Raw genomic sequence first — 26,569 nt, forward strand, 5'->3', positions numbered from 1 at the left:
CTAATGCGTTTCAGGCTGCATCACACCGCTGACTAAAAAAAAAAAAGGCTGCATTTCTGTTCATTGGCAAGCTGGCAGGAATAGATTTGGGCCATTGTTCCCCCCCGTGGTCATTTGCATAGCAAGAAATGTAATATTCCCATCTAAATTCCAGCAGAGAAGTGTCTGCTCCAGTTATTCATTGTTCCTAATATATTTATTCCAAGCCTACGTACAGTACCTTAAAAAGACACCCTGACCCTTTATAAAACCACAAGCAAGCTTTTGTAACTTTATGCAGTGCATCCAAAAAAAAAAGTCAGTTGGATAATCTTTTTTATTTTATTTTTCATTCATGCATGTTTATCAGCCATGTAAATATATATATATTTTTTTTCTTCATTTATTTCACTTGGCCTGTAAGCAAATACAACTAGGTGCCTGTTCTCGCAAACACCCCTGTATCTAGTGGTGGTATATTAAACAGGCTTAAATAGATACACAGCTCAAGAAATTAGGGTACCTTTACCTAGGCAAAGCTTAAGCAGCCATTTTGTGGACTGAGGTAATGTTTATAAAAATATAAAAGCACCCAACTCCAGTGCCATCGCTTTGGGAAACAGTCAGAAACGGTTGCTTAGAGGTACATCTCCTTTGAGAGTCGCTCAGTCACCACAGACATATGCAATTTTTTAGAGGCCACTTAAAGCTCAGTTGTACCTTCAGTTTAAATCTGATAAAAATATTCCAAACGCATCAAAGCAAAAAGTGTTTTATGCCTTACTGTTTGTTTTCTTTCTAAAACAGCCATAGCTGGAATAGAAAAGCCTGTGCACTTCCAGCAGCTGTAGCGTGGGATCTTAGGGCCAGATTCACGTAGAGCGGGCGCAGCGTAACGTAACCGATTTACGTTACACCGCCGCAATTTCTCTTCCGTTCATAGACGGACACAGCCTTCATTGACATTAGGGTTATGCTTCTTCCTACCAGGAGATCTCCTGGTAGGAAGAAGCATAACCCTAAGGTCAATGAAGGCTGTGTCCGTCTATGAACTCAGAGAAATGGATTTTACGGTGAGTACAAAAATCCTATTTTTTCCGATTTAGTGCCCGATCCACAAAGCACTTACCTGGAAATTTGCGGCGGTGTATCGTAAACAGGTCTGGCGCAAGGCGGCCCAATTCAAATGGGGCGGGTACCATTTAAATTAGGCGCGCTCCCGCGCCGGACGTACTGCGCATTGCTCCCGTCGCAAATTTCCCGACGTGCTTTGCGCAAAATTACGACGCGCCGACGTTTTGTAAATCGCGACGTGAAAAAAAGACTTAGGCCCCGTACACACGGCCGAGGAACTCGACGTGCCAAACACATCGAGTTCCTCGGCGTGTTCAGTCCTGGAGCCGCCGAGGAGCTCGGCGGGCCGAGTTCTCCCATAGAACAACGAGGAAATAGAGAACATGTTCTCTATTTCCTCGCCGAGGTCCTCGTCGGCTTCCTCGGCCGAAAGTGTACACACGGCCGGGTTTCTCGGCAGAATTCAGCTCTGAACCGAGTTTCTGGCTGAATTCTGCCGAGAAACTCGGTCGTGTGTACGGGGCCTCACGCCGGGAAAATTAAAATTTTTTAAAAAAAATCATGGTGGAGTACTTTTACACCATGTTAAAGGTGCCCTATCTTTGCGACAGAAATCTAACACTTGCGACGCCGTAACGACGGGAAAAATCTTCGTGGATCGCCGTAACTCCTAATTTGCATACCCGACGCTGGTTTACGACGCAAACTCCCCCCAGCTGTCGGATCTTCTGGCTATCTATGCGTAACTGATTCTATGAATCAGTCGCATAGATAGAAACAGAGATACGACGGCGTATCAGGAGAAACGCCGTCGTATCTCTTTGGTGAATCTGGCCCCTAGCTCTCTGGGTTTAAGCAGTGGTCTCATCGCAGAGGTTCAAATGCCCCCTGCTGACTCAGTCTTACCTTCACTCAGCAAAGCTCATGTTCCCCGCTGATTGGAGAGCTCTGGCTCAGTTGGGGGCTACGTTGGACCATTTCAAAGAGACCATTGCTTTCACACAGGTTCTCTGCAGCTGCTGGCAGGGGTTAGATTTTTCTACTTAGACTTTGGCTGTTTTGTTTTAAAGAATACAAACTGTAATGCCATGTACACACGATCGGGATTTCCAATGGAAAAAGTCAGACGGACTTTTTCCATCGGATATTCCTATCGTGTGTAGCCCCATCTGAGTTTTTTCATCGGGAAATTCCAATGAATTCCATCTGAGTTTTGATATAGAACATGTTCTATTTTTCTCAGATGGAATTTCCGATGTGATTTGGCCGGGCTTTTGCCCGATCGTGTGTACGCGGCATAAGACTTTGTTATCATGCACCTGTAACATATTTAGCTAATTTGAACTGAAAGCTCAATTGAACCTGTACATGATCCTGCACTTCCAGGTCTGGGGAGCGCACGCGCACCACAGGCGACCCACTGTCGCTGTGATTGGACACAGCGGTAGCCAATCAGCGGGATCGTTCGGGAGACAGGCAGAACGGCGATCTGCATATGTAAACAAGGCAGATTTGCGTTCTGATAAGGGAAGGCTGTGATCCTGTGTTCCTACAAAGCAGCACAGAAATGTATTTAAGTACAGCGTCACATGACCGCGCAATTGTTGGTTAAATTAAAAAGGGGGGTAAACCTTCCAGAGGGCAAGTGGTTAAAGAGGAGCTTCACTTCTCTCCCTGATTTTTAATTTCCCCCCCCCCAGCCCACCTGTTATTTTGGTCTGTCTTGGGCTATCTTGGTCTTCTCAGTTGGCTACCTCTTCAGAGTTTAGGCGACCAGGTCAGTGATGACTCAATACAGTTTTGCCTCCCCCTCCCCAGCTGCTCTGTGAATCGGCTCCTGCTGCCTCCTAGGATATATTATAGATACATCACAGGGGATGAGGGAGAAGGACACATCATTCTCATCTAGACAAGAAGTGCAGCAGGGGAGAAGGGCCACCAGAGAAAAAAAAAAATAGCCTCCTCAAAAAATAAAAATGGCAGCTATTATTGCGGAAGCAGGGAGATGGTGGCAGAGACGTGCACATGAAATCAATTTGCAGAAAAAAGTTCTGCTTTAGGGACCTCTTGAACAAAGAAACAATGACTACTCAACTCAATTGAGTCCATGAGATTGGACAGGGCCAAAGCTATGAAAACCATAGTCCCCACTAAAAGAGTTTGGCAGGTTCCACAAGCTTGGGCCTGATAATAGAAAAGGCCTGTTTTTGTTCTTATAGCAAGTAATCACATTCCTAGCACATGGCTGAGAGATTTTTATTGGCTCTTATGGTGGTCATACACGTGTTGATAAATAATACATTTCTAGTTATATGAAATATTCCTTCTATAGTTGACAACCCATTCTATCGATATGCCACACATGGTGAAGTAGATTTCACACATACTTACTTCAGGCCCACCTCTGAGGCTTCTTGTCTTCTTCATGCACAGGAAGTTCTGAAGCTCCTGATGTGAAACTTCAGGATCCCTCTGATTTTAATAACATAGTCATTGTAGTCAGTCCAACCGTGGTGGAACGACTTCGTTCAGTCACTAGTTCCTAGCGAACAGACTGCGTGGGTTCAGAACTTTGGTTCAAGACAAAATGGCTGCCCGCTGTGTAGGAAAGTCATATATTAAAAAAGATGTAAGGTAGCTTGTTTATGTAAACCTTCATACTCGCTAAGCTTATTAAAAAGCATCACCGTTTAAGTGACCATCAGTATACGTTGTGCATTTTTCGACAGTCTTCATTATTCATTGCTTTACATTTGCCGCTTTTGATTGTGTACCCGCTTTCTAAACCTCAACTAAAACATGCACAAACTTGACTTGCTTTGTATTTATAGCACTCACTGTGTCTCAATGCTAAATCTGCAGCTCTCAGCTTCATGTCCACCAATATTGTTTTTTTTTTTTTTTTTTAATGTTCTGCTTGGGCTTTTGTCTCATCTTCTATCTGTATTTGCAGGAGAGAGAGAGAAGGAGACAACACGTAATGCTCTTGAAGGCTGTGGAAGCTCGTAAAAAGGCTGAGGTACATGCAGTGTCAGCATTACCAGGGACGCTGATAAATGTCCTTTCTAGATAGAATTCCCTGACAGAATTTTTTTTTTTCATACCTCCGAGTTTATTGTTCTGTCAGCCATCATGCTTAATGTACGCCTGTCACCTACACTTGCTGGCCGAAGCCATTTTGTGTGCTCTGTACAGAAGTCATGAGGAAGCAGCTTCTCAGATCAGATCATTGGAAACTCAGAGCAGTGATAGGCTGCAGCTTTCTGTGATTGGATTCTGCGTAAATAATGGCTTAACTTTTTTTTTCAGTGATTGTAGGTGATAGCTTAAAGGGGTTGTAAGGTTTCGTTGTTTTTTTTTTTAAAATAACAATCACGTTATACTTACCTCCACTGTGCAGTTTGTTTTGCACAGAGGGGCCCCGATCCTCGTCTTCTGGGGTCCCTCTGCGGCTGTCTTGGCTCCTCTCTGCAAGAGCTAACCCCCTTCATGGGAAGCTCTCTCCCAGGGGGGTTAGCTTGCGGGTGCACTCCCGTGATACAGCCGCCGACTGTATCACTCGGCCCCGCCCCCAGCGCGCCGCGTCATTGAATGTGATTGACAGCAGCGCGAGGCAATGACTGCGCTGCTATCAATACATCTAATCTAGCCAATCAACGGCCAGACTCCGTGGAGAAGAGGACGCCGGACATGTGCACAGCAGGTGAACGGGCTCATGTAAGTAAAACAGGGGGGCTGGGGGGGGCCGTCATTGCCAGGTGTTTTTTTCACCTTAATGCATAGGATGCATTAAGATGAAAAAACACGAACCTTTACAACCCCTTTAAGAGAATAGAAAGGAGGTGCATCCACTCAGCTTCTAACTTCAGCTTGTTCAATTATAAACGGGTTGTAAAGCCTAAAGTTCTTTCACTTTAATGCATCCTATGCATTAAGGTGAAAAAAACACCTTACAGTGTCCAGCCACCCCGAGCCACTGTTTTACTTACCTGAGCCCCGAATTTCAGTGGGCGCGATCCCGCGTCGCTTTTTCCGCGGCTTGTTGGCTCTTCATTGGATAGATTGATAGCAGCGCAGCCATTGGCTCCCACTGCTGTCAATCAAATCCGGTGACGTGGCCCCCGGGGGGGCGTGGCCAAGTCATACCCTCGGCGGCTATGGCCGCCGAGTGTATCACATTGGAGCGTGCCCGCAAGGTAACCCCCTTGGGAGAAAGCTTCCCTGGGGGGTTAGCTATTGCGGGGAAGAGTGGAGACAGCCCCCGTGGGACCCCAGAAGAGGACGATCAGAGCCACTCTGTGCAAAATGGACTGCACAGTGGAGGTAAGTATGACATGTTTGTTATTTTTTTTTTTAACTGAACCTTTAGTAACACTTTAAACTTTGACAATAAAACCTGGAAGCTGATTGGTTTGTATGCAGAGCTACACCAGATTTTGCATGCTTCAGTTTTAGTAAATCTCCCCAAAGTGTGCTTTCAGTGGGTATACATTTTGATCACTTTTTTAAACAATATATGTTTATTAAGGAGTTAAAGAAAATACATTGGACACAAGTTGAAGTCCAAGGACATATATATATAGAAGAACGAACACAACTTAAATTCTGAATATGCACACAAAATGTAGAAATAAATGCCCAGCCTGGTCATATCTGTATCATAAGGACATGAGTAAAGAGATGTCCATGTAAGGGTCAGTGGGGTGATTCAAAAGGAAGTAAAAATGTGGCTTACCAAGCTAAAGCCTAATCTACAGGATAGATGTCAGGATCAACTTGAAGAAGGGGAATGAATCAAGGGTGTAAGGACATTTGGAAAAGGAAGTCAGGACGGTGGGGCAAAAAGAAGGTGAAGGGAGTGTTAAGGGCGTAGAGGAGAAGATCACCCAGTCGGTGCTTGTTGGGTGAGGGCCAAGGATGCTAAGATTTTTTCTATGCTACAGAAGGTAAAAGTTGAGCATGAAAGTAGATCTTTTAAGATATTAGTGACCGTGAAATAAGAGCTGCTACAAAACATCATCCAGGGAAGCCACACTTCAGAGAACTGTGAGTATCTATCATGTAATTGGGCTGTAAGTTCTTCCAACCACATCAGAGTATTCAACGTGTCAGCCCATTCCATTTTGAGCAATTTTTAAACCTTTTTACATAATATCACATTTCTACATATCTCTTTAACTAATATATCTAATATATGGTATTTTCTTGCAATAAAAGAGGTAAAGAAGTATAGACTCCAGAAAGAGAGAGAGAGAGAGAGACATAATTTTGCCCCAGTACAAATCATAAGTAAAGCCTCATCTGGAATATGCAGTTCAGTTTTGGGCATCATTTCATAAAAAGGATATTGGGGAACTGGAGAAAGTGCAGAAATGAACCAACCTGATAAGAGGCATGGAGGAGCTCAGCTATGAGGAAAGATTAGAGGAACTGAATTTATTCTCTCTTGAGAACAGGTGATTAAGAGGAGATCTGATCACCATGTATTACATAAGTGGTCCAAAAAATGTAACTTGGTGCAAAGATAATTTACTTTAAAGGTTCGTTTTTTATTTTCTAAATAGGTTCCTTTAAGCTAGTGCACTGTTGGTTCACTTACCTTTTCCTTTGATTTCCCTTCTAAATGTTTTTTTTCTTTGTCTATATTTCTCACTTCCTGTTCCTCCTCAGTAAGCTTGCCCCCATTATCCGAGCCGTTCTGGCCGGGGGTTAGTCAGCGTGCTCAATCCCCCTCCTCTGGGACTACGTAGTCCCAAGGGAGGGAGCGAAAAAAAAGCATACAATCGAAAGCATTATTTCTTATTATTACCTTGTTTATTGGCAATCATAAGGAGAGGAATTGTAAGCACAGTCACTATGCCATGCTACTAAACAAGAAATAACCTGAATGTGTTATGAACAAATAAAATATGATATGTATAGATTAACATAGAAACAAAGTATCAAAAAATATGGTTGTTTGCATTAAACTGTAAACATTCCTTTTGTATTTAAAAAAAACAGCAAAAAATATTTTAGTTTCTGTTTAAATTTTATTTCTGTCAAGTGCCATTTTGTTATATTTCTGGGGTGACATTTTGGTTTCTATAAAAATGCCAATTTGTAGGTTTATGATTGAATTTTATATGTATTATGAATATAATTGATCGTCTCTTGACTGATTGATAGCCAGTCTACCCCATGCCATTTTTTTCTTGCAAGTAACAGGACTGATTTAAGCATCTCTGTCCGCAGACAATCCTCTTATAGTCACAGCGCATCATGATCAAAAGCGTCTGATGATAACTGTTCTTGCCCAGAGCAAACAATCAGACTTCTTTTGATTTTCCTGTACACTACAGAGATGCTGATACATTGTTGTATTATTGTTCCTCAAGGAAAGAGAACGTTTGAAACAAGAAAAGATAGATGAGAAAAGGTTGAACAAAGAACGTAAACTGGAGCAAAGGCGGCTAGAACTGGAGCTGGCCAAAGAGATGAAGAAGCCAACTGAAGACATGTGTCTGGCTGACCAAAAGGTATCTCTTGAAAACTACAGATTAGACAAATTTGTATAGTGTTGACCAGTGCCGGCCCAAGACATTGTGCTGCCTGGTACCAAGAATGAATTGCTGCCCCCCCCCCCAAAAAAAATTACGCCCACCAAATTGCCCCCACATCCATTATTTTATATCATGATAACTAAAGTGGGCCTATCATGGCTCTATACATGTATATAGGAGTATAAAAAGGACCTGTTATGCTCTATTCATGCAATTAACCCCACAGTGGAGCGGAGAGCGGAACGGGAGGAGCAGTTGGGTGGCAATTAGCCCTACAGTGGAGTAGAGAGTGGAGCTGGCGGAATGGGATGGCGTGCGGGCAGGAAATTTGCTGCCCCCCTGAAAGTGCTGCCTGGTACAATGGTACCATCGGGTCCCATGGTAGGGCCGGCCCTGGTGTTGACACAGAGCCCTTTAGATTTGTACTTTGCTCTTACATAGGCTTGTCCTTTGTACTGTCATTGACAGCTCTAATGCACCGTACACACGAGCGGAAATTCTGTTTGAAAAACCTTGAATGGTTTTTCCGACGGAATTTCGCTCAAGCTTGGCTGCATACACACGGTCATACAAAAGTCCTCGAAACTTTCATCCGTCAAGAACGCGGTGACATACAACACTACGACAAGTCGAGAAAATTAAGTTCAATGCTTCCGAGCATGCGTCGAATTGTTTCCGAGCATGTGTCGGAATTTTGCGCGTCAGAATTGCTACAGACGACCGGATTTTCCGATAGGAATTTTTCCGTCTGGAAATTTGAGAACCAGCTTTCAATCTTTTTCTGGTGGAAGTCCGCCAGCAAAAGTCAGATGGAGAATACACATGGTCGGAATTTCCATTCAAAAGCTCACATCAGACTTTTGCTGGCGGAATTTCCAATCGTGTGTACAGGGCATTAATCTGTGCATCAAATTTTTCTGTAGATTGATGGACCTTCACTGATCTGCCGTAAATCCTTCAGAAACCTTATCATAGAGATGAGTGGAGGCCTGCAGGCAGCCACTGATTCCTGGCAAAGTCAGCAAAGAGAGCAGACTTAAAAGCAGAACTCCGATTTAAAGTGGAACCATGGCTTCCCATTACAAATATATGTTCTGAAGCACGTATCTACTGTACAAGCACATCTGCACCTACAGTTTTCTCTTAATCCCTCAAATACTGCTTGAGCCTGTTAGTAAAGTCCACCCAATGTAGCTTCCTGTGATGGGGCGCCAACAATGCTACACTGCTCCTGAATTCAGAGCAGAGTTGCCACTCTTATGTAGGCTCTGCCTGCTTGAACTAGAGAGAGATGAACAAAATATTGTAGGGGGCTTGGCTATCGGTATTGTCAGTGCTGATTCACAGGCCTGTAACTTCAATCAGTCCTGCCCACTGTTTTCTGGATTGAATGAGACATAAATTAATGGTTTATTTTAGAAAGGCTTGTGCATCACATAGTAGCTGGATTTGGTACTTATTTAGACTGTCATAAAGTAGCCTTTAATTGTACTTTAAAATAAAATACCTTAGAAATGGTAAGACCTAGGGTTGCACCAATACCGTTTTTTTTTATCGTCGATTACGAATACTGATATTTGTGCTCAAGTACTCATCAATACCAATTACCGATACCTTTGCGGTGCGATTTATACCTATACAAAATTAACAGGCCCAAATCGCACTGTAAAGAATCACATGTGATTTGAACAGGAATGCGGTGCTGAAGTCACTATGACAAGCCTGGGTTCCCACAGGAGCTGTGGGGGAAGCCGCATGTGATTCGAACAGAAATCACACCGCATTCCGTTTCAATTTAGATGTGATTCAATGAAAGTGCAATTTGAACCCATTTATTTTGTACGGGTTTAAATCACACAGCAAAATTACAGGATTATTTGCACAAGCAAATGCTTAGGATCAGCACCGATACTGATGCCGGTATCGGTATAAGTGCAGACCTTGTTTTTAGAGTGACGGTGTTGGTTACTTATTTTTGCAAGTTTAAATATTTCCATTGGTCCTACCTTCTAATATCTTCTTGTCTTTTAGCCTTTGCCAGAATTACATCGTATCCCAGGACTGATTCTTTCCGGTGCCACTTTCTCCAACTGCCTCATGGTGATGCAATTCCTACGAAACTTTGGGAAGGTTTTAGACTTTGACCTTCATTCTGATATCCCATCACTCGGTGTCTTTCAAGAAGGTTTATTAAACATGGGAGAAAGCATGGGGGAAGTGCAAGACTTGTTGGTGAGACTGCTGTCTGTAGCTGTGTGTGATCCTGGAGTCCCGCCAGGGTACAAGGTAAGAAACTCCGGTTTACTGATGTGGGAACATAACCTTGTGTTCTTCTACGATCACAAGCAGGTCCACAGGCTTTTGTTTGCGTCAGATGGGTTTTGCATTCCCACACAAATCTATGGGAAAGCAAAACCTGCTTGAAGCAGGTCAGAAGGAGGTCATCAGCAGCTCAAATACACCTGTCAATGAATTCTGAATATTCTCAGAAGCATCGCAAACTTCTACCATTAACACAAACCCAAAGCCCATCAACACAGGCCCTATACACTGGGGAATACATGCAGGATACTCTACATATTTATAAAGCAGTTAGTCTGACATTCATCATGATGTTGCTACTATGCCATATGTGCCAATTTTCGGGCCAAAGTACTGTCTAATAGGAGAGGTTACATGCTTTCTTATACCCAGAAGTCCCATTCTGTTAGAGCAAAGAAGCATGGGCTCTGACAGAGCAGGGAGGCTGGAACAGTGACTATACATTGTTGGGGGTTAGGCTAATAGGAGCTACTGTCACTTTTGTCCAAAACTAGTGTTTTGGTTATGAGTGGCTTTTGGTTTGCTAAATTACTAACTTTGTTTAGTATTGGGAGGACCTGAGGGTTTCTAACTCTGCATCCATTGTTGTGGAGTCTCACTTTTACTAATTAAAGAGTTGACTCCTTTATAATGGTGTTGGCTGGTGGGTGGAGCTGGGAACTCTGGGGAAGAGATCCTGTTCCTGTTATCTGACTCTCCAAAACTGTAAGAAACCCTTAGGCCTCGTACACACGACCAAGAAACTCGACGGGCGAAACACATCGTTTTGCTCGTCGAGTTCCTTGTGAAGCCGTCGAGAAACTCGACAAGCCATGTTTCTCCATTCCCGTCAAGGAAATAGAGAACATGCTCTCTTTTTGGCTCGTCGAGTTTCTCGACAGTTTCCTCAACGAAAATGTACACACAACCGGTTTCCTCGGCCAAAAAATGTCTCCCAGCAAGTTTCTTGCTGGTTTTTGCCGAGAAACGGTCGTGTTGTACGAGGCTTAAGTAGCAAAGGAAAGTAGAGTGGGATTGTAACGGTGCTAGAAACAATTAATACATCAAAGGAATATATAAAAAATATATATATTTATTACTTTATTAATACAGAAAACACACAAAAGGCATCTCTATCTGTAAGAAACCCTTGGATGATTTATTATACCACCATCCAACGCTAAATCCTGGCCTAGGCTGCCCCCCTGCAGCACTTTGCAGGGGGGCAGCACGGAAAGAGTCCCCGCCGGCTTGCGCTACACTGCTAGTGTGCTTCTAAGTTTGACTGTCCTATCATTCTGGACCACAAACCTTCCTCACTGTGCTATATGTTTTCTTCTGCTGCACCATTGGCATTGTTATATCCTCTTAGTCCTCTCCATAAAATTATCAGAAACTTGTGCTTAAAGTAGAACTATAAGCAACAACTTAATTTTAGATAGAACAAGGGAGGGTTATAGCCCCTGTCAGTTTATTTTTACCATCCCTGTCCCATTGCAGAGATTTCCCTTCACTTCCTGCCCCATAGCCAAACAGGAAGTGAGACGAAATCTATGCAAAGGACTCCATTGCCCCCCCCCACCCAGGCCCTCAGAACTAGTGCCCCCACTCGAAATCTTAAACAGCAAGGGGTGTGACCTTAACAGGAAGGAGTGAGTCATATTTAAATTAGGGGGTGCACGAGTTTAGTCAGGTCTAGGGCAGCACAAAACCTAAATACACCACTGCCACTATCTATATAAAAAATAACTGAGAATGTGTCGTAGTTTAGCTGTACTTATCCTTTTAATAATATTCAAGCATTCACATACAAAAATAAATCCTTTCACTTTAAGGGAAGCAGTAAGTCGATTATAGTATTATTATAATGTTGCCTTTTAAACACAATGTCAAGTGTTTTATTGGCTTTAGGATATTTTAAGTGTTTTATTTATAATAGTCATGATTACATTTTTATAGAGCTTTTCTCCCGTGAGACTTAGAACGCTTTACATTTACAGCAATCACAAGCATAATTTGTCAGTATGATGAAATGATATTAATTGCAGGCTGGTTCATGAGATGGGATTTATGTGCTGCCTGGATACATTCTGATGCCTCATTATTTTCTGTTTAGGCTAAAACAGCTCTCGGAGAACACTTAATGAATATTGGTATAAATCGTGACAACGTTTCTGAGATTCTTCAGATCTACATGGAAGCGCACTGTGGTCAGACCGAGCTCACAGAAAGTCTCAAGACCAAATCTTTCCAAGCACACACCCCATCCGAGAAGGCCTCCGTTTTTGCGTTTCTGGTCAATGAACTTGCCTGCAGTAAAAGTGTAGTCAGGTAATTATAGTTCTATTAAAGTGGAACTCTGGTTTTCTGTTAAAAAAAAGTGGAACTCTGGTATTTCGGGTTATGCACTGCTAACATTTGCTCCTATCTCTTAAAAAAATGTTTTGGTCACATAAGCTTCTGTGTTCTCTTTTCCTTCTGGAAAGGAAATCTACTGGGTGGGAGGAGCAGGGCAGCCATCACATATTTTGGGGCCCCTTACACAGCTTTGGGTGGGGCCCCCCTGAAGCAGAGAACCGGGGGGGGGTGCTGACGAAAAAAAAAACTAGTGTAATCTCTTCTCGGGGGAGGGGGTTGATGGGTGGAGGCTAGGGATCCTTACAGGTGTAATGCAAAAGATGAATAAATTAAAAGAAAAAAAAACGTGAGGGGGCCAGTCCGGCTTGTAAGGGGCCCTGGGGACTATTGGGCCCCTTACAGGTGTAATGCAATAAATATATATATATATATTTTTTATTTAAAACAGGAGGGGGGCCGGCCGGGCCTGTAAGGGGCCCCTTACAGGTGTAATGCAAAAAATGTATAAATATTTATTTATTTATGTTATTTAAAAAAACGGGAGGGGGCTGCCGGGCCTGTAATGGGTCCTGGGGACCATTGGGCCCCTTACAGGTGTAATGCAAAAAAAAAAACGAGAGGGGGGCCAGCCGGGCCCCTTACAGGTGTAATGCAATAAATAAATAAATATATATATATATATATTTTTAAACAGGAGGGGGACCGGCCGGGCCTGTAAGGGGCCCCTTATAGGTGTAATGCAAAAAATGTATAAATATTTATTTATTTAAAAAAACGGGAGGGGGGCTGCCGGGCCTGTAAGGGGCCCTGGGGACCATTGGGCCCCTTACAGGTGTAATGCAAAAAAAACGAGAGGGGGGTCACCCGGGCCCCTGGGGACCATCGGGCCCCTTACAGGTGTAATGCAAAAAACAGGAGGGGGGCCGGCTGGGCCTGTAAGGGGCCCTGGGGACCATCGGCCCCCTTACAGGTGTAATGCAAAAAAAAAAGGGAGGGGGGGCCAGCTGGGCCCCTGGGGACCATCAAGCCCCGTATAGGTGTAATGCCTGTACCCTCCTGATGACGGCCCTGGGGAGGAGATTAATGGTCATGTCATGTCACAGTGATTTGCCATCACTTGGGACTTTATAGGGTCAAACAGGCAATGCTTATGGGCAGTGCCAGTGCAGCCTATAATTGACTGGCCTGATATCACTCACACACAGCCGCCAGGTCTGTAATAAATGACAAGCAGTGCCAAGAACTGCAGTGGGTATGTCAGTGACAGCCAAGCCACTGAAGACCTAGACTATGCAAAGCATTATGCTGCCCAAAAGAAGAGTGTCTGCCATGGAAACAGGCTGCATTAATTATGTCTAAAGCTGCCAGGGGATGAAGAAGAAGAACAAGATTAAAGTGATTTTTCCCAGACCTCTACCTCACAAGGTATGTAATTTACTTAAACAGTGAAGCCGAAGCTGGACTTTAAATACTCCCGTGTGGGCTTGTTACTTCATAGACAAAATCCATCAGTGAGAGAATGTGGACGGCACTTTGATTTTTTTTAATACATTTTTAAATAAATCATTTGTGCTCACGCTGTCCACTACGTCGTGATGATTGACAGCACAGCTTACAGCGCGCAAAGCTCAGAAGGCTTCCACTGTTAAGCTGTAACTCCAAGTTGTAAAAACTTTACTTTGGGCAGCATTAAAAGGCTACATTCTGGCTTGTTTCACCATCAAAAAGCCCAAAATGCCGACAACAGCTGTAGTCTATACTCTACTGTTAAGTAGAAATAAATTAAAGTATAACTAAAGGAAAACTTGTTTTTGTTTTGGATGGAGTGGAGATGGCTTAGAACACCTATTAGTTTTTGTTTATGTGTCTGTTTCCCCATTAAGGAGATTCACCCTCTCTGTTTGTCCTGTTTACCATTATCATTGAAAGTCCACTGAGCAGAGCCCCAGTCTGAGATCTGCTCAGTGGACTGAAAGATGCTAATACCTAACCAAACTCAGGTACTAAAGTCCTGTTCACACGCCCGGATTCTCGTCAGGAAAAAAACGTTGTTTTTCCTGACGAGATTCCTGGCAACATTCTCTTGCCGGCCGAGTGTACACACGTACGATTCAAAAGAACCGTTGTTCTTTTGAATGGCGCGAACACGGTGACGTCATCGACTATGACGAGCATGCGATCGTCACATTTAATGACGTCGCCGCCATCTTGCTACACCCTTCCTATGTCTTGGAAGCTACCGCACATGCATCAAAGTCATTTCGAGCATGCGCATGTTTCCATGGAGACAGGTAAGTATACACATGCTCAGGTTTCTTCGCAGGAAAACACTGATGAGAATCACAACAAGAAAATAGAGAGTAGGTTCTCTATTTTTCCTGTTTAGATTCTGGGCAGTTTTCTCGACGAGAAACCTCAAAGCCTCGTACACACGCACGGTTTACTCGACCAGAAAGCTCTGCCAGCAGTTTTCCTTGCTGTTTCTTGCCGAGAAAACCCAGCGTGTGTACGAGGCTTAAGGCTCCCATTCACACTTGTGCTACTTGTCATGAGGACTTTGGACATCAAAGTTGCATGACAAGTCATTACACATTTTTTCCAATGATAAGCATTTATATACAGTGGAACCTTGGATTGCGAGTAACGCGGTTAACGAGCATTGTATTTGAAAAAATCCTAACTCGGTTTGCGAGTGTTGTCTCGCAAAATGAGCAGGATTCAGGCCAAAGCGGTGTGCAGTACCGTGTTTGGCCTGAGGTGGGGGCAACCGGAGCCGAATGGCGCAGATCGCAGCCGTTCGGTATAGTTCGGAAATGCTTGGAAAGACACGGAAATACTCCGTTTCCAAGCCTTTCCGGGGGTTTGCCGAGGTCAGCCGAGGTGTCCTCGGGCATTTTCCGCTCGTTTCTGAGGCTCTCTGATGCCCCCTCCACCTCTGGCCGCATGCGGTATTGCATGCTACTGAAGTCAATGCGGAACAAATTATTTTCATTTCCATTGACCTTCAATGTGGAAACTCGCTTTGATAGGCAAGTACTTTGGATTACGAGCATTCTCCTGGAATGGATTATGCTCGTAATCCGAGATTCCACTGTATGTGCGACTTCAAAGTAGTTCATGCACTACTTTGCTCCGAGTTTCATGCAACTTGAGGGCCATAGACTTCAATGTTAACCCTCAAAAATTGTATGAAAGTCGTACTTAAATATTATACAGTTGTCCATTATCACTGGTCAAAGCTAAAGTCCTATCCAAGTCGTACCCATCCAAAGTTGCATCAAAGTTGCACTCCAAAGTCAAAGAAACTTTGCAGTAGTACAAGTGTGAATGGAGCCTTATACTGCTTGCATCTAAAAATACCTTTAATGATGTTTTCATAAAGACAAAGATGCATGATGTCTGCCTGGAGCTTAGCTTTTGAAATGCTACACATATGTTCACACTACTGGGAAGTTAAGGCAGGATGGAACACATATAAAAAAAAGGCCCACATTAATTTACTCTGCTTGTTTTGTAGGGTAGCATCATAGATTTCTCAATAATGTTGGTTTCATTTGCTGTTCTATTTCTTTTATTGTATTTTCTATAGTTTTGCTGCTTGAGACTCTTTACTGTTTTTTACCTAATTTAGTATTATGCTTCATTGATCTGTTCAGTTGACATTTTTATTGTCTGCTCACATCCTATTTTTTATAATACTTTACAGCCTACTGTACAGCCTCTGCACTTTAATGCCTATTTGGCCTTTTCTACAGAAGTGCTATTATTTATTTATTTTCTAGGAGAGTAGGTATGATGGACAATGCCGCTCTGGGTTAGATAGCTGTAAATAAAAACCTACCTTTTGTATCCTTGTCTTTAAAGTATTTATGAACCCTTACTTTGTAAAACAACCCAAGCGAAGCGAAGCGCAAGACGCTTACCCCGACTTGTTCATTCCCTGACTTAGTTGGGGTAGGCGGTACACTTTGGTGGGGGTGGGTCAGCCACGCCCTGTGACCTTTGACCTCTGGGAACCCGCCTTCTGACCTTTGACCTCTGGGGGAGGTCCCTGTTCCAATTCCTGAGTCCTAGCTATATTCTTCAATGGGAACCCTAACCCTAACCTCTAACCCTAACCCTCTAACCCTAACCCTCTAACCCTAACCCTCTAACCCTAACCCTCTAACCTAACCCTCAGTTTAAAATGGAAATGAAAGGCAAAACATTTGGGTAAATATATAAACATTTAAAAAAACAACGTTATAAATTCAATTCACTTTATTTTCACTTTTTTTAAGAAGTGATTGCATAATCTCTGCTGTCATCTGCATTAGGGATGAGCCGGTTTTAAAAACTGTCGTTTTTTTCAGGAGCAGTGATTTTAATGATGCTTAAATAAAAAATAAAAAATAAAATGAAAAATTCCTTTAAATATTGTACCTGCTGGGTGTCTATGCCTGTGAAAACGTCTTTGAAAAACCGGGTCTTGCCCCAGGGAACATGTATCAATGGAAAAAAGTTTTAAAAACAAGGACTCCTGAAAAAACGACCGTTTTTAAAACTTTTTTTCCATTGATATATGTTCCCTCGGGCAAGACCCGGGTTCTCAAAGACGTTTTCACAGGCATACTATAGACACCCAGCAGGTACAATATTTAAAGGAATTTTTTATTTTTATTTTATTTAAGCATCATTAAAATCACTGCTCCTGGAGCAGTGATTTTAATGATGCTTAAATAAAAAAAAATATAGATGGGTGTCTATAGTATGCCTGTGATAACGTCTTTAAATAGCACAATCACCTGCCTGCCAGTAAATTAGGAAGAACTGATCTAGCTAAACTATACAGTGTATAAATATATGTACAACACCTGGGATGTATATATATCCTCTACACACTGTAACATTAACTGACTAGTCTGCCTGTCTGCTCTATCTACCTGCAAAAAATGACACTCTCTCTGTCTCTCTCTGTTCTCTGTTAACTGCCGCAACACACTACACAAGGCCGCCCTGCAGGCAGCCTTTTATAGTGTGGGGCGTGTACTAAACCCCCTGAGCCAGGCTTTGGCAAATTATGGCTCTCCGTTTTTTGCGCGCTGTGATTGGCCAAGCATGCAGGTCATAGTGCATGCTTGGCCAATCATCAGCCAGCGATGCCGCAGTGAATTATGGTCTGTGAAACGGAACTCGAATTTGTCGCGAACGACCCATTTTGTTCGTATTTCGACGAACGATCGAACATACGATGTTCGAGTCGAACATGAGTTCGACTCAAATACGAAGCTCATCCCTAATCTGCATAAATAGTTTAGAGAGGTCAGGGTGGAGAAACAGCAGTACACTGTCCCAGTGAATGGTTGTGCAGGGTGACAAGTCAACACAAGACTTGGCTATTGGAGGACAGGCAGGCAGGCTGTTCTCCCAGCAAAGCTAGAAAACTGACCACGCTGAGATAAATGTGCTTTTCTTACCTAGTGTGGTCCGTTTAAAATAGGAGAGCAGGGGAACTGGCAGAATCACCAGGTATCTCACACAAAGGAAGCAATGTAAAGAGAACAGGATACATATTTTTGTTTTTCAAATTCTTTATTTAAAGTATCCCCCATACACAGAGTAGTAAATCACATTAGACAGATACATGCATGAAGTGACCCCAGAGAGATCGTGAACTAACTGGAACTAACTGGAAATACAACATCAGTTATAATTATCATGACGTGCATGGGCGACCTTTCTGGGACACCCAGCATTAACAAAATTTACAGAACTTAAAATTGTGTAGAGGGGGTCGCCCCTCTTGGATCAAGTAGTCGTTGCTACCATGAATGTACGGGATAAAGAATTTTTTACATTGAATCAAATGAAATGAAAAGTTAAGAACTAGAGAAATGAAGGAGTGAGAGAGAGAACAGTAGGGGAAAGGAGAGAAGAAAAAAAAGGGAGGGGGAAGTAAGACTGGTGCAGTTGCCGGTTGAAGGACCCCGAAGACGGGACATTAGTTGTCTTAGTACACTCAGGATGTGAAGAGGGCCTTCCCTTCTTCTGAGAATGTGAATATGTTCCAGTGGACCCCGGTTTTGGAATAAGTCTCATGCCTGTTTTGGGCAGAAAGTAACAGATTTTCCATCTTGTTCAATTCTTTAAGAGAACAGGATACATTTTAACACAGGTACATGGTACAAGAAACAAATATCAGGAATATGAAATGTTGGGGTAACATATTTATTAAAGCAGCTTTTGTTACAACAAACTTTTTCACATCCTAATTGCTTAGCACTACTATTGATAATATGCCTACAAAAAGAGTTGTACCTAACTACAGGCAAAACTTTTTTTCTCTGTTTAGGATATAGTGGGGAGTTATCAAGTTTTTATATTTTAAAGCCCTTGTCGAGTAGATACGTTTTTGATAGTACAAGAAATAAGGCAAAAGGGAAAATAAGGGAATGTAAGATACTTTTATGGTATCTCCTGTACAGTGGTTATTTTATTTTGCTGTATGAATTCTCAGTGCAGGTTCAATTTAAAAAGTGTGGAATAGTGAAGAGCATAATTTGCCAAAAAAAACATTTAAAAGCATTTAAAATAAAAAACAAAACATTGACAGTGTTATGTGTATTAAAAAATTATGGGTCTTAATAACTGTATGTTTTTTATTTTTTTCATTTTCAGTGAAATAGATAAAAGTTTAGAACACATGTCCAACCTAAGAAGAGATAAATGGATGGTTGAAGGCAAACTTCGCAAGTAAGTTTTTATATACTTTTATTAGTATTAGTGATATAACCTTCTTGCTCTGATATGACATAACCCTTGCAAATGTTTGCTACATATCTCTAGAGGTCACTTAGGCCTCATTCACACCTGTGTGTTTTATGTGCATTTTAGGTGCGTTAAGAAAATCTTTTGATGCACTTTCATGAAAATGCACTTTGAGTTCAATGGTAACACGTGTAAAATGTAGCACACCTAAAATGCAATGCACAGATGTGAGCCTGTATCGGCCAGTACCCAATAAACACGAGTACAATTACTTTCCAGGATATTACTTATGTGTATTAATATGTTATTTAAACTCTTTTTTAATTTACCATTGTTACTTGTTTTAACGTCAAGCTGTAATCGAAAGGATCAGTACACATAAAAGCATGTTGATTTATAGAGCTACAGAGGGAGGTTTATTAACACTGTAGAGTGCAATATCTGGTGCAAGTGTGCATGTAATCCAATCAGCTTCCAGGTTTTAGTGCGGGTTCATGCACAGATGTCTCTTGAAATCATCCCTGAAGTCGCCAAAAGTAGTGCAGGAACTTCTTTTCAGAAACGGTGCGGCACCACAAAGTCGGCGTTGCACCAATTCAGGTGGTGCCATTGCCGGCAATAGGCTCCAATTTAGCATGCGATTGACATGTGAAATTGCATGTCAAATCGGCCCAATGTTGACGTGGGCTTATTGTCAAAGCTTAATGGAACAAGCTGTAGTTAGGAGCTGTTTGGCTACCATGCATAACTGCACAAGATTTTGCACTTGCTGGTTTTGGTAAATCTCCCCCTAGTGTAGTTAGGTTGGAAAAAGACAAACTATCATTAAGTTCAACCATATGAAAAGAGAAAATAAGTAGGTAAAGAATGAAAGAATTTGTAAAAGATACTTCCAGGGAAGCAACACACCCTGATAAGGCTGGGTTCCCACGTGTCTGCTGGCGGTTTGCAGTCCAGAGTCCAGTGCATTTCTTTCACTGGTTCAGGTGCAAATATTTACCTGAATTTGCACCTGAACCAGACCCAAAAACACCCAAGACCCTTTCAAAACCACACCATGGCCGCCCTTAACATGTTACGTGAATTGGATGTGGTTACGCAAACAATTCGCATTTATGTGAACCCAACCTAAAGAATAATCTAGTATGCTTCAATAAAGGTAAAGAATACATTCTGAACCTTGATCTATAATAGGGGTCCAGCAAGTATCACCTGTGGTTTATAGTTGGATGGCCCATACAGCAGAGAAAAAGGTTAGCAATCATGCTGCCACCAGACACACTGCAGCTCTTCAGATGAGTCTCAGGCCTCGTACACATGACCGAGTTTCTCGCTGAATTCTGCCGAGAAACTCGGTCAGAGCCGGATTCTGCCGAGAAACTCTGTCGTGTGTACACTTTCAGCCCGATGGAGCCGCCGAGGAACTCGTCGAGAAAATAGAGAACATGTTCTCTATTTTCTCGTTGTTCTATGGGAGAACTCGGCCCGCCGAGCTCCTCGGCAGGCTTCAGGGCTGAACTCGCCGAGGAACTCGATGTGTTTGGCACGCCGAGTTCCTCGGTCGTGTGTATGAGGCCTCACAGTTTATTGGCCATACTCCCGCTTTTTGTGCCCGACTCTGTGCGATTTTCCTCACCATGGGCATGGGCTCACTAGGCATCCAGCTTATTGCTCTCCTACTAGTGCCTCTCCAGCTTTTCACACATAGGACATCATTGGGGCAAAGGTTTATAAAGGCCATGCTGGTGCTTTTCTCTGGGCTTCCCTATATCAGAGTTTCCGATTCCTAACATAGAGCACTCCAAGCTGGCTGATTACACACAGGTTCTCTAGACCCAGGTGCTTCCTTCACCAGTGGTTCTGACAGTCTCTGCAGTCTCGTCCTCTTTGTGGCCTTAGTCAACTCCCTTCCCTTCTTAAGTAATTGCATTATTAGCAGACCAGGGGTTCTTATGTAGTGCATGAGGAGTGATCAAAACTTACTTTTACTTTTGCTTCCTGGTTGGCTGGGCCTGTTTTTTTTCTTTTATTGGCTAATCTCTTTCCACGCAAGGTACACTGACTTATCCATGTTCCTTCCTGTTCCCTTGGAGTCCTTGACCCCTTGCTCTAACAGAGCTCTCTTCCCAGTTACAGTTCTTGGGCCTAAATGACCAATCACAAGTCCTGAACACTGCCATGTTGGGGGGCAGTGACATCATTCACCCAGGTAAACTCCTGCACCATCCATCACCAACATGTATTCTTGCAGCAGGCAGGTGGCAAAAGAGTGTGGATGGGTAACCATCCTTACTGGAGAAGGTGAGCTATCAGGAGCGGTTGGGGTTGATTTACTAACAACAAATAAGCTGTTAATTTTCCCCTAGCTCAGTGAATGTGGTGAAAATGTATTTTGCAAAAAATACCCAATCACATGGAAGAAAAAAAATATATTTGTGCATGCACATGATTGGATGATAGAAGTCAATCAGCAGAGCTTCACCTCATTCAATAAGCTAAAGGATAGTTCCCTTGCAAAGTGAAATTTCTCTTGCAAGTTGAACAGCCTATTTGCCTTTTAGTAAATCTACCACACTATCACCGTGCTTGCAATGGGTAGGTAATAATATCTCTTTAAAGCAGGTCTGCAAGACAAATGGCTAACTTTTTTGCACCTAGTTGTCATGCTAGTTGAAGGTGTTTTATTATTCAGGCCAATGCATGTCTTACACTTGTCTTGTAGGCTGAGAAATATACATGCTAAAAAGACTGGGAAACGTGACTCCATCGCAGGAGCTGAAGGTGGAGAAGAACAGCACTCATTAGGAACCCCCACACCAGGCAGAAAGCGCAGGCGGAAGGGTACAGATAGTGACTATGATGATGATGATGATGATGATAGTGATGACCCAGTAGAAGAAGATGAAGATGATGATGAGGATAAGAAGGGGAAAAAATCTGAAACTTGTGATGATGAGGTATATGGATGTGCATGAAATCAATGCATGAGACAGGGCCTCCTCTGACTTTCTTCTGAACTAAAGCAAGAAGTGCCTAGTGAGGCAAAGCTCATTAAACAGCCTTTGGCACAGTTCTACAGAGAGTCTTTACTGGACCTTCATCATGGATTGTCTCTAAATGTCCCAGCATGCTTTCAGCATGAATTAGAATGCATTCCTGGCTGTTTGCAGACTTGGTGCCCATAGGGTTCTAACTGAAAGGGGACATGGATATTCTCCAAATCACCTTTTTTTCATGTTTTCTGAAGTTAGAAGCCCATAGAATGTACATTTTGCTTATCTTGCCCATAGGATGATGGAGACCAGACTGCTACAGTGGAGGAATTGGAGAAGCAGATCGAAAAGCTAGTGAAGGTAATTTGTGCATTTTCTTGTTATTTTATGTACAATATTATGTGTATTAACATTTTGACAAAAAGCCTTCGAATGTACTGTTGCTGTAGATGTCTATACTATTAAGGATATTCTTTCCACAGCAACAAAACCAATACAGGAAGAAGTTGTTCGAATCCTCCCATTCCTTGCGGTCAATGATGTTCGGGCAGGATCGGTATCGGCGACGGTACTGGATTCTTCCACAGTGTGGCGGCATATTTGTGGAAGGAATGGAGAGCGGTGAAGGTGAGTCATGTAAAACAAGTCTTGTTTTTAGTTCTTTGTCAAAAACATATAAACTGTAATAATACTATTTGTAGATATAAGCAATAGCAACCTTGAGGAGAATTATTATGTACCTGTCGCCACACATAATGCAGGCAGCCATTTTGTAAGTTGAGCCCAAATTCCTGGATGCAGCTTGACAGCTTACATTTAGAGCAGAAATCACAAAACAAAACTTCTATTACCTTTATAAGCTAGAAATCCCTTGTTTCTTAAAGCAGAATAGAACTTGGATAAGAAAAATTGCTAGTAGGAGTTTTTTTTTGGTAGAAGGGCATGTATTTATGTTTTCCACCATACTCTTATCAAGTATATATTTTACTGTGCAAATGCAGTGCAGTGTACACTCTTGGTATCTGTCAAATGAGGGAAGCCTAGTGCCATAATCATGCAAATCTATCATATACATATGAGTTACATCATTAGTGGCCACCCAATAGCCAAAGACACCAAGAAGAAGAAGAAGCGTCAGTGAAGATGAAACTGGCAGCTGGGAGGAAGAGCATGTAGCAGTTTCTGATAAACTTCAAACTCAAAGGTATGTTTGCCATAATGGGCAAGTACTATGCATACCCACACATTGTGGCTAGTGCTCCTGCTGCTCCCCAACCCTCAGTTCCTTTAGTGCACTTGTTTTTTACTAGGAGTTGACTTCCGTGTCTTCAGCTCCACCAACTGCCACTCCACTGTGCAAGAGCTCACCTATTGGCCACTGAATCATCATCATTGGATGGAAAATGGCTGCTTGCTGGGCTTAGCACTGAAGCTGGTAAAATCAGTACAAAAGTAAAATTACTTTTAGAGATACATAAAGCAGGGGTTTTGGTACCAAAGCAATGGTAGGCATTTTGTGGCATCTGCAATGGGTTTTTAACGGTTTTAAATTGGCACTGCATTGCATTCATTCATTAAATACAAAACATTCTCTGAATGATGCCTGTGCTATGTGGCCAACCTTATGTATTCATAATGCATTAGGCTTTCCGATTAGCATAGGACCAAGAAACAAGTGGAAACCACTGTAGTATCGGCGTCTACTTCAATGATTTCCAGTTTCATGGGGCATTGGCCAGGTATTGAATATACATAGTTGCATTGTTCCAAGCTGGACCAATGTAACTATCTACAAATATACCATGCCTGGAGTTCATCTTTAAATACTCAAGAAAATATTTATTATGTGTAAATTGCTGTATTTTTTGTTATGTAGGACCAGAGGAAATGGCGAAAGAAAGAGAAAGGCATCGACAGGCTGAAAATGTTGAGATAAAAGAAGAGAAGCTTGATGGCCTTGATGAGAAGCCAAACTGCCTGAGTCCTGGGGAGCAGAAATGTCTGAAGGATAAAGACAGCACCAACTTGTTCCTCCAGAAACCTGGATCCTTCTCCAAACTGAGCAAACTGTTAGAAGTAGCGAAAATGCCCCCGGAAATGGACTTTGTGCCCCCAAAGCCAAGTATTTCACCAAATGGCTGTTCTATCCCCTTTCAAAATAAAACCCGGAGCACTCCCATCTCTTTGCAGGCCAGCACATCCCAATGCAATCCTGAAAAGACAGACTTGAACCCGTTTAGTCCTGTGATCAGCGGGTCTGGCAAATTCTATAATTCTCCAGTAATTCCCAATGAACAACTGCTAAAAACTCTAACAGACAGGAGCAGGCAGTGGTTCAGCCTCCTCCCCCGGACACCCTGTGATGACACGTCAATAACTCACATAGAATCCTCCGCCTCAGTAGCTTCAACAAGTCAGTTATGTCATCATTCTCAGTCTCCTTCTCCTGTGCCATCCCCCATCATGAACTCCTCCTGTACACAAAGCTCAATGGGACACAGTTCCTTCTCAAGTTCCCCACTTCAGGTGAGTAACCAAGAAGGAAGACTTTTGTAAAAGTTATAACTGTATTATATATTGTTTTATAGTTCAAGACCACAAAACCACAGGCCAGGTTCACAAATATGCAGATTGGATGCAGGGTTTCTCCACATCCAATTCGCATGACAGGAGAGTGTGACCGGCTCTCAGGGAGAGAGAGAAAATGTCACCAGCACACCAGGTTCTCCAAAAATGGGCCCAAAACTTTAATTAATGATCACATAGTTTAAAAAAAAAGGCGACATTTCGGAGCCACGCAGGACCCCTTCATCAGGCATGAAATGGTTCTGCGTGGCTCCGAAACTTCGTCTTTTTTGTAACTATGTGATCATTTTTTTAAGTTTTGGGCCCATTTTTAGAGATCATGGTGTGCTGCTTTTCTCTCTATCACTATTTACGGTTCCAGCCAATGGTCACTTCAGCACCCAATTGAAAATACAGCCATCCTTGCAGGAACGTGTGCCTTAGGAATATTGCATTGGCGGCTCTTAATGGAGTCGGTTCACACAGCTCTGGGGCGTCCACGATCCACATTTAAAAAAGGGTCCTGTGTCTCTTTGGTTCCAGTTCAGGTGCAAATTCAGGCAAAAATTCAGACTTGATTCGCACCTGAATCAGTAAACAGGGACCCCATGCTGTGACCCACGGTCGCATATGTGAATGCAGCTTCAGTGTACTTTATAGTCACCTACAATGCATTTTTACCAGCAAATTATTTGCTGATCTCAGACTGGTGATACTGTATGCATGCTATATACTGAACAACAAAAACATTTCCTATTTTTCTGGAAGGTCTAGAGCAGACATGTCCAAAGTCCGGCCCGCGGGCCATTTGCGGCCCACGTTCCGGTTTGATGTGGCCCCCACTTGGAATTTGCATATATATCCATCTGTGGCCCCCAAAGCTTGAGCGTGTTATGTTTTTTATGCTGTTAATATATATATATATATCTTCTTTAGCCTGACAAATCCAGAGCGGCGCGCTCATTGTTAGTATGAGACGGGGCGTGTGGTTGGGCGTGTTCAGAAGTCGATGTGCCAGAGCCGCTATGAAGCTGAGAGCGCAAAGAGCCATTCACGGGCACTGTGACTATTCCTGATCTCTGCAGAGATCGGGGAAATGTCACAGTGCCTGTGATCGACGATGTCGCTGCATGCTGTCAGCTTCCTTGCGGGCTCGAGCACTTGACTTGTGAACACGCCCTGGCTCATCCTAAGAATGAGCCGGGGCGTGTTCAGAAGTCGATGTGCCAGAGCCGCTATAAAGCTGACAGCGGGAAGAGCCCTGGCACTGTGACTATTCCTGATCTCTGCAGAGATCGGGGAAATGTCACAGTGCCTGCGATTGGCGGTGGCACTGCACGCTGTCAGCTTCCTTGCGGGCTCGGGCACATAGACTTGCGAACACGCCACGGCTCGTCCTAATGAGCACGGCGCTCAGGGATTTGTCAGGCTAAAGAAGGTAGATATATTAACAGCAAAAAAATAACACGCTCGAGCTTTTGGGGCCACAGATGGATATACTTGGGGGGCCACATCAAACCAAAACACGGTTTCTTTCCTTTTGAGAGAGATAATAAACGTTGCATAAAATATTTTATTTGCATTTAATTTTAATGGTTCAAAAAAGAGTCAGGCAAAATGATTGGCCCTCACGCATGTTCACTTCATGAAATCTGGCCCTCTTTGAAAAAAGTTTGGACACCTCTGGTCTAGAGGGAATAAAGACCTAATAAGACAATTCCAAGAATCAGTATTCTCGATGATATAAAAAAATTAACTCAACAGAAATGAGAGATTGATTCATGTAGTGGCTCCCTCTGTCAACCACAAAATGTACTGCTACAAAATGTATTTTCATTTCACGTCTGTGGGTAAAATAAAGAATTATCAGAGAAAGAGGCTTGCTAAGTTCTTTGTCAGTTATTTTCTTTGACTTAGGCAAATAGTCACTGTTATTAAAGTGGAGGTTCACCCGTAAATATGAATTTTTAACCTTAGGCCCCATACACAAGAGAGGATTTATCCGCAGAT

At 42.8% G+C, this 26,569-nt stretch overlaps 1 protein-coding gene across 1 annotated transcript in view; it reads left to right on the top strand.

Moving 5' to 3' along the window:
• BAZ2B (bromodomain adjacent to zinc finger domain 2B) overlaps nucleotides 1–26,569 on the top strand; it is a 426,898-nt gene that overhangs the window by 370,173 nt on the left and 30,156 nt on the right. The window contains 9 exon segments of the mRNA XM_040357901.1: nucleotides 4,007–4,072; nucleotides 7,431–7,571; nucleotides 9,627–9,881; nucleotides 12,013–12,227; nucleotides 18,912–18,986; nucleotides 21,724–21,958; nucleotides 22,292–22,354; nucleotides 22,477–22,621; nucleotides 23,871–24,520. Of these exon segments, the coding sequence (XP_040213835.1) occupies nucleotides 4,007–4,072; nucleotides 7,431–7,571; nucleotides 9,627–9,881; nucleotides 12,013–12,227; nucleotides 18,912–18,986; nucleotides 21,724–21,958; nucleotides 22,292–22,354; nucleotides 22,477–22,621; nucleotides 23,871–24,520 (1,845 nt within the window).

Source organism: Rana temporaria, chromosome 6 (assembly GCF_905171775.1).
Source record: "Rana temporaria chromosome 6, aRanTem1.1, whole genome shotgun sequence".
Classification (NCBI taxonomy): Eukaryota; Metazoa; Chordata; class Amphibia; order Anura; family Ranidae; genus Rana; species Rana temporaria.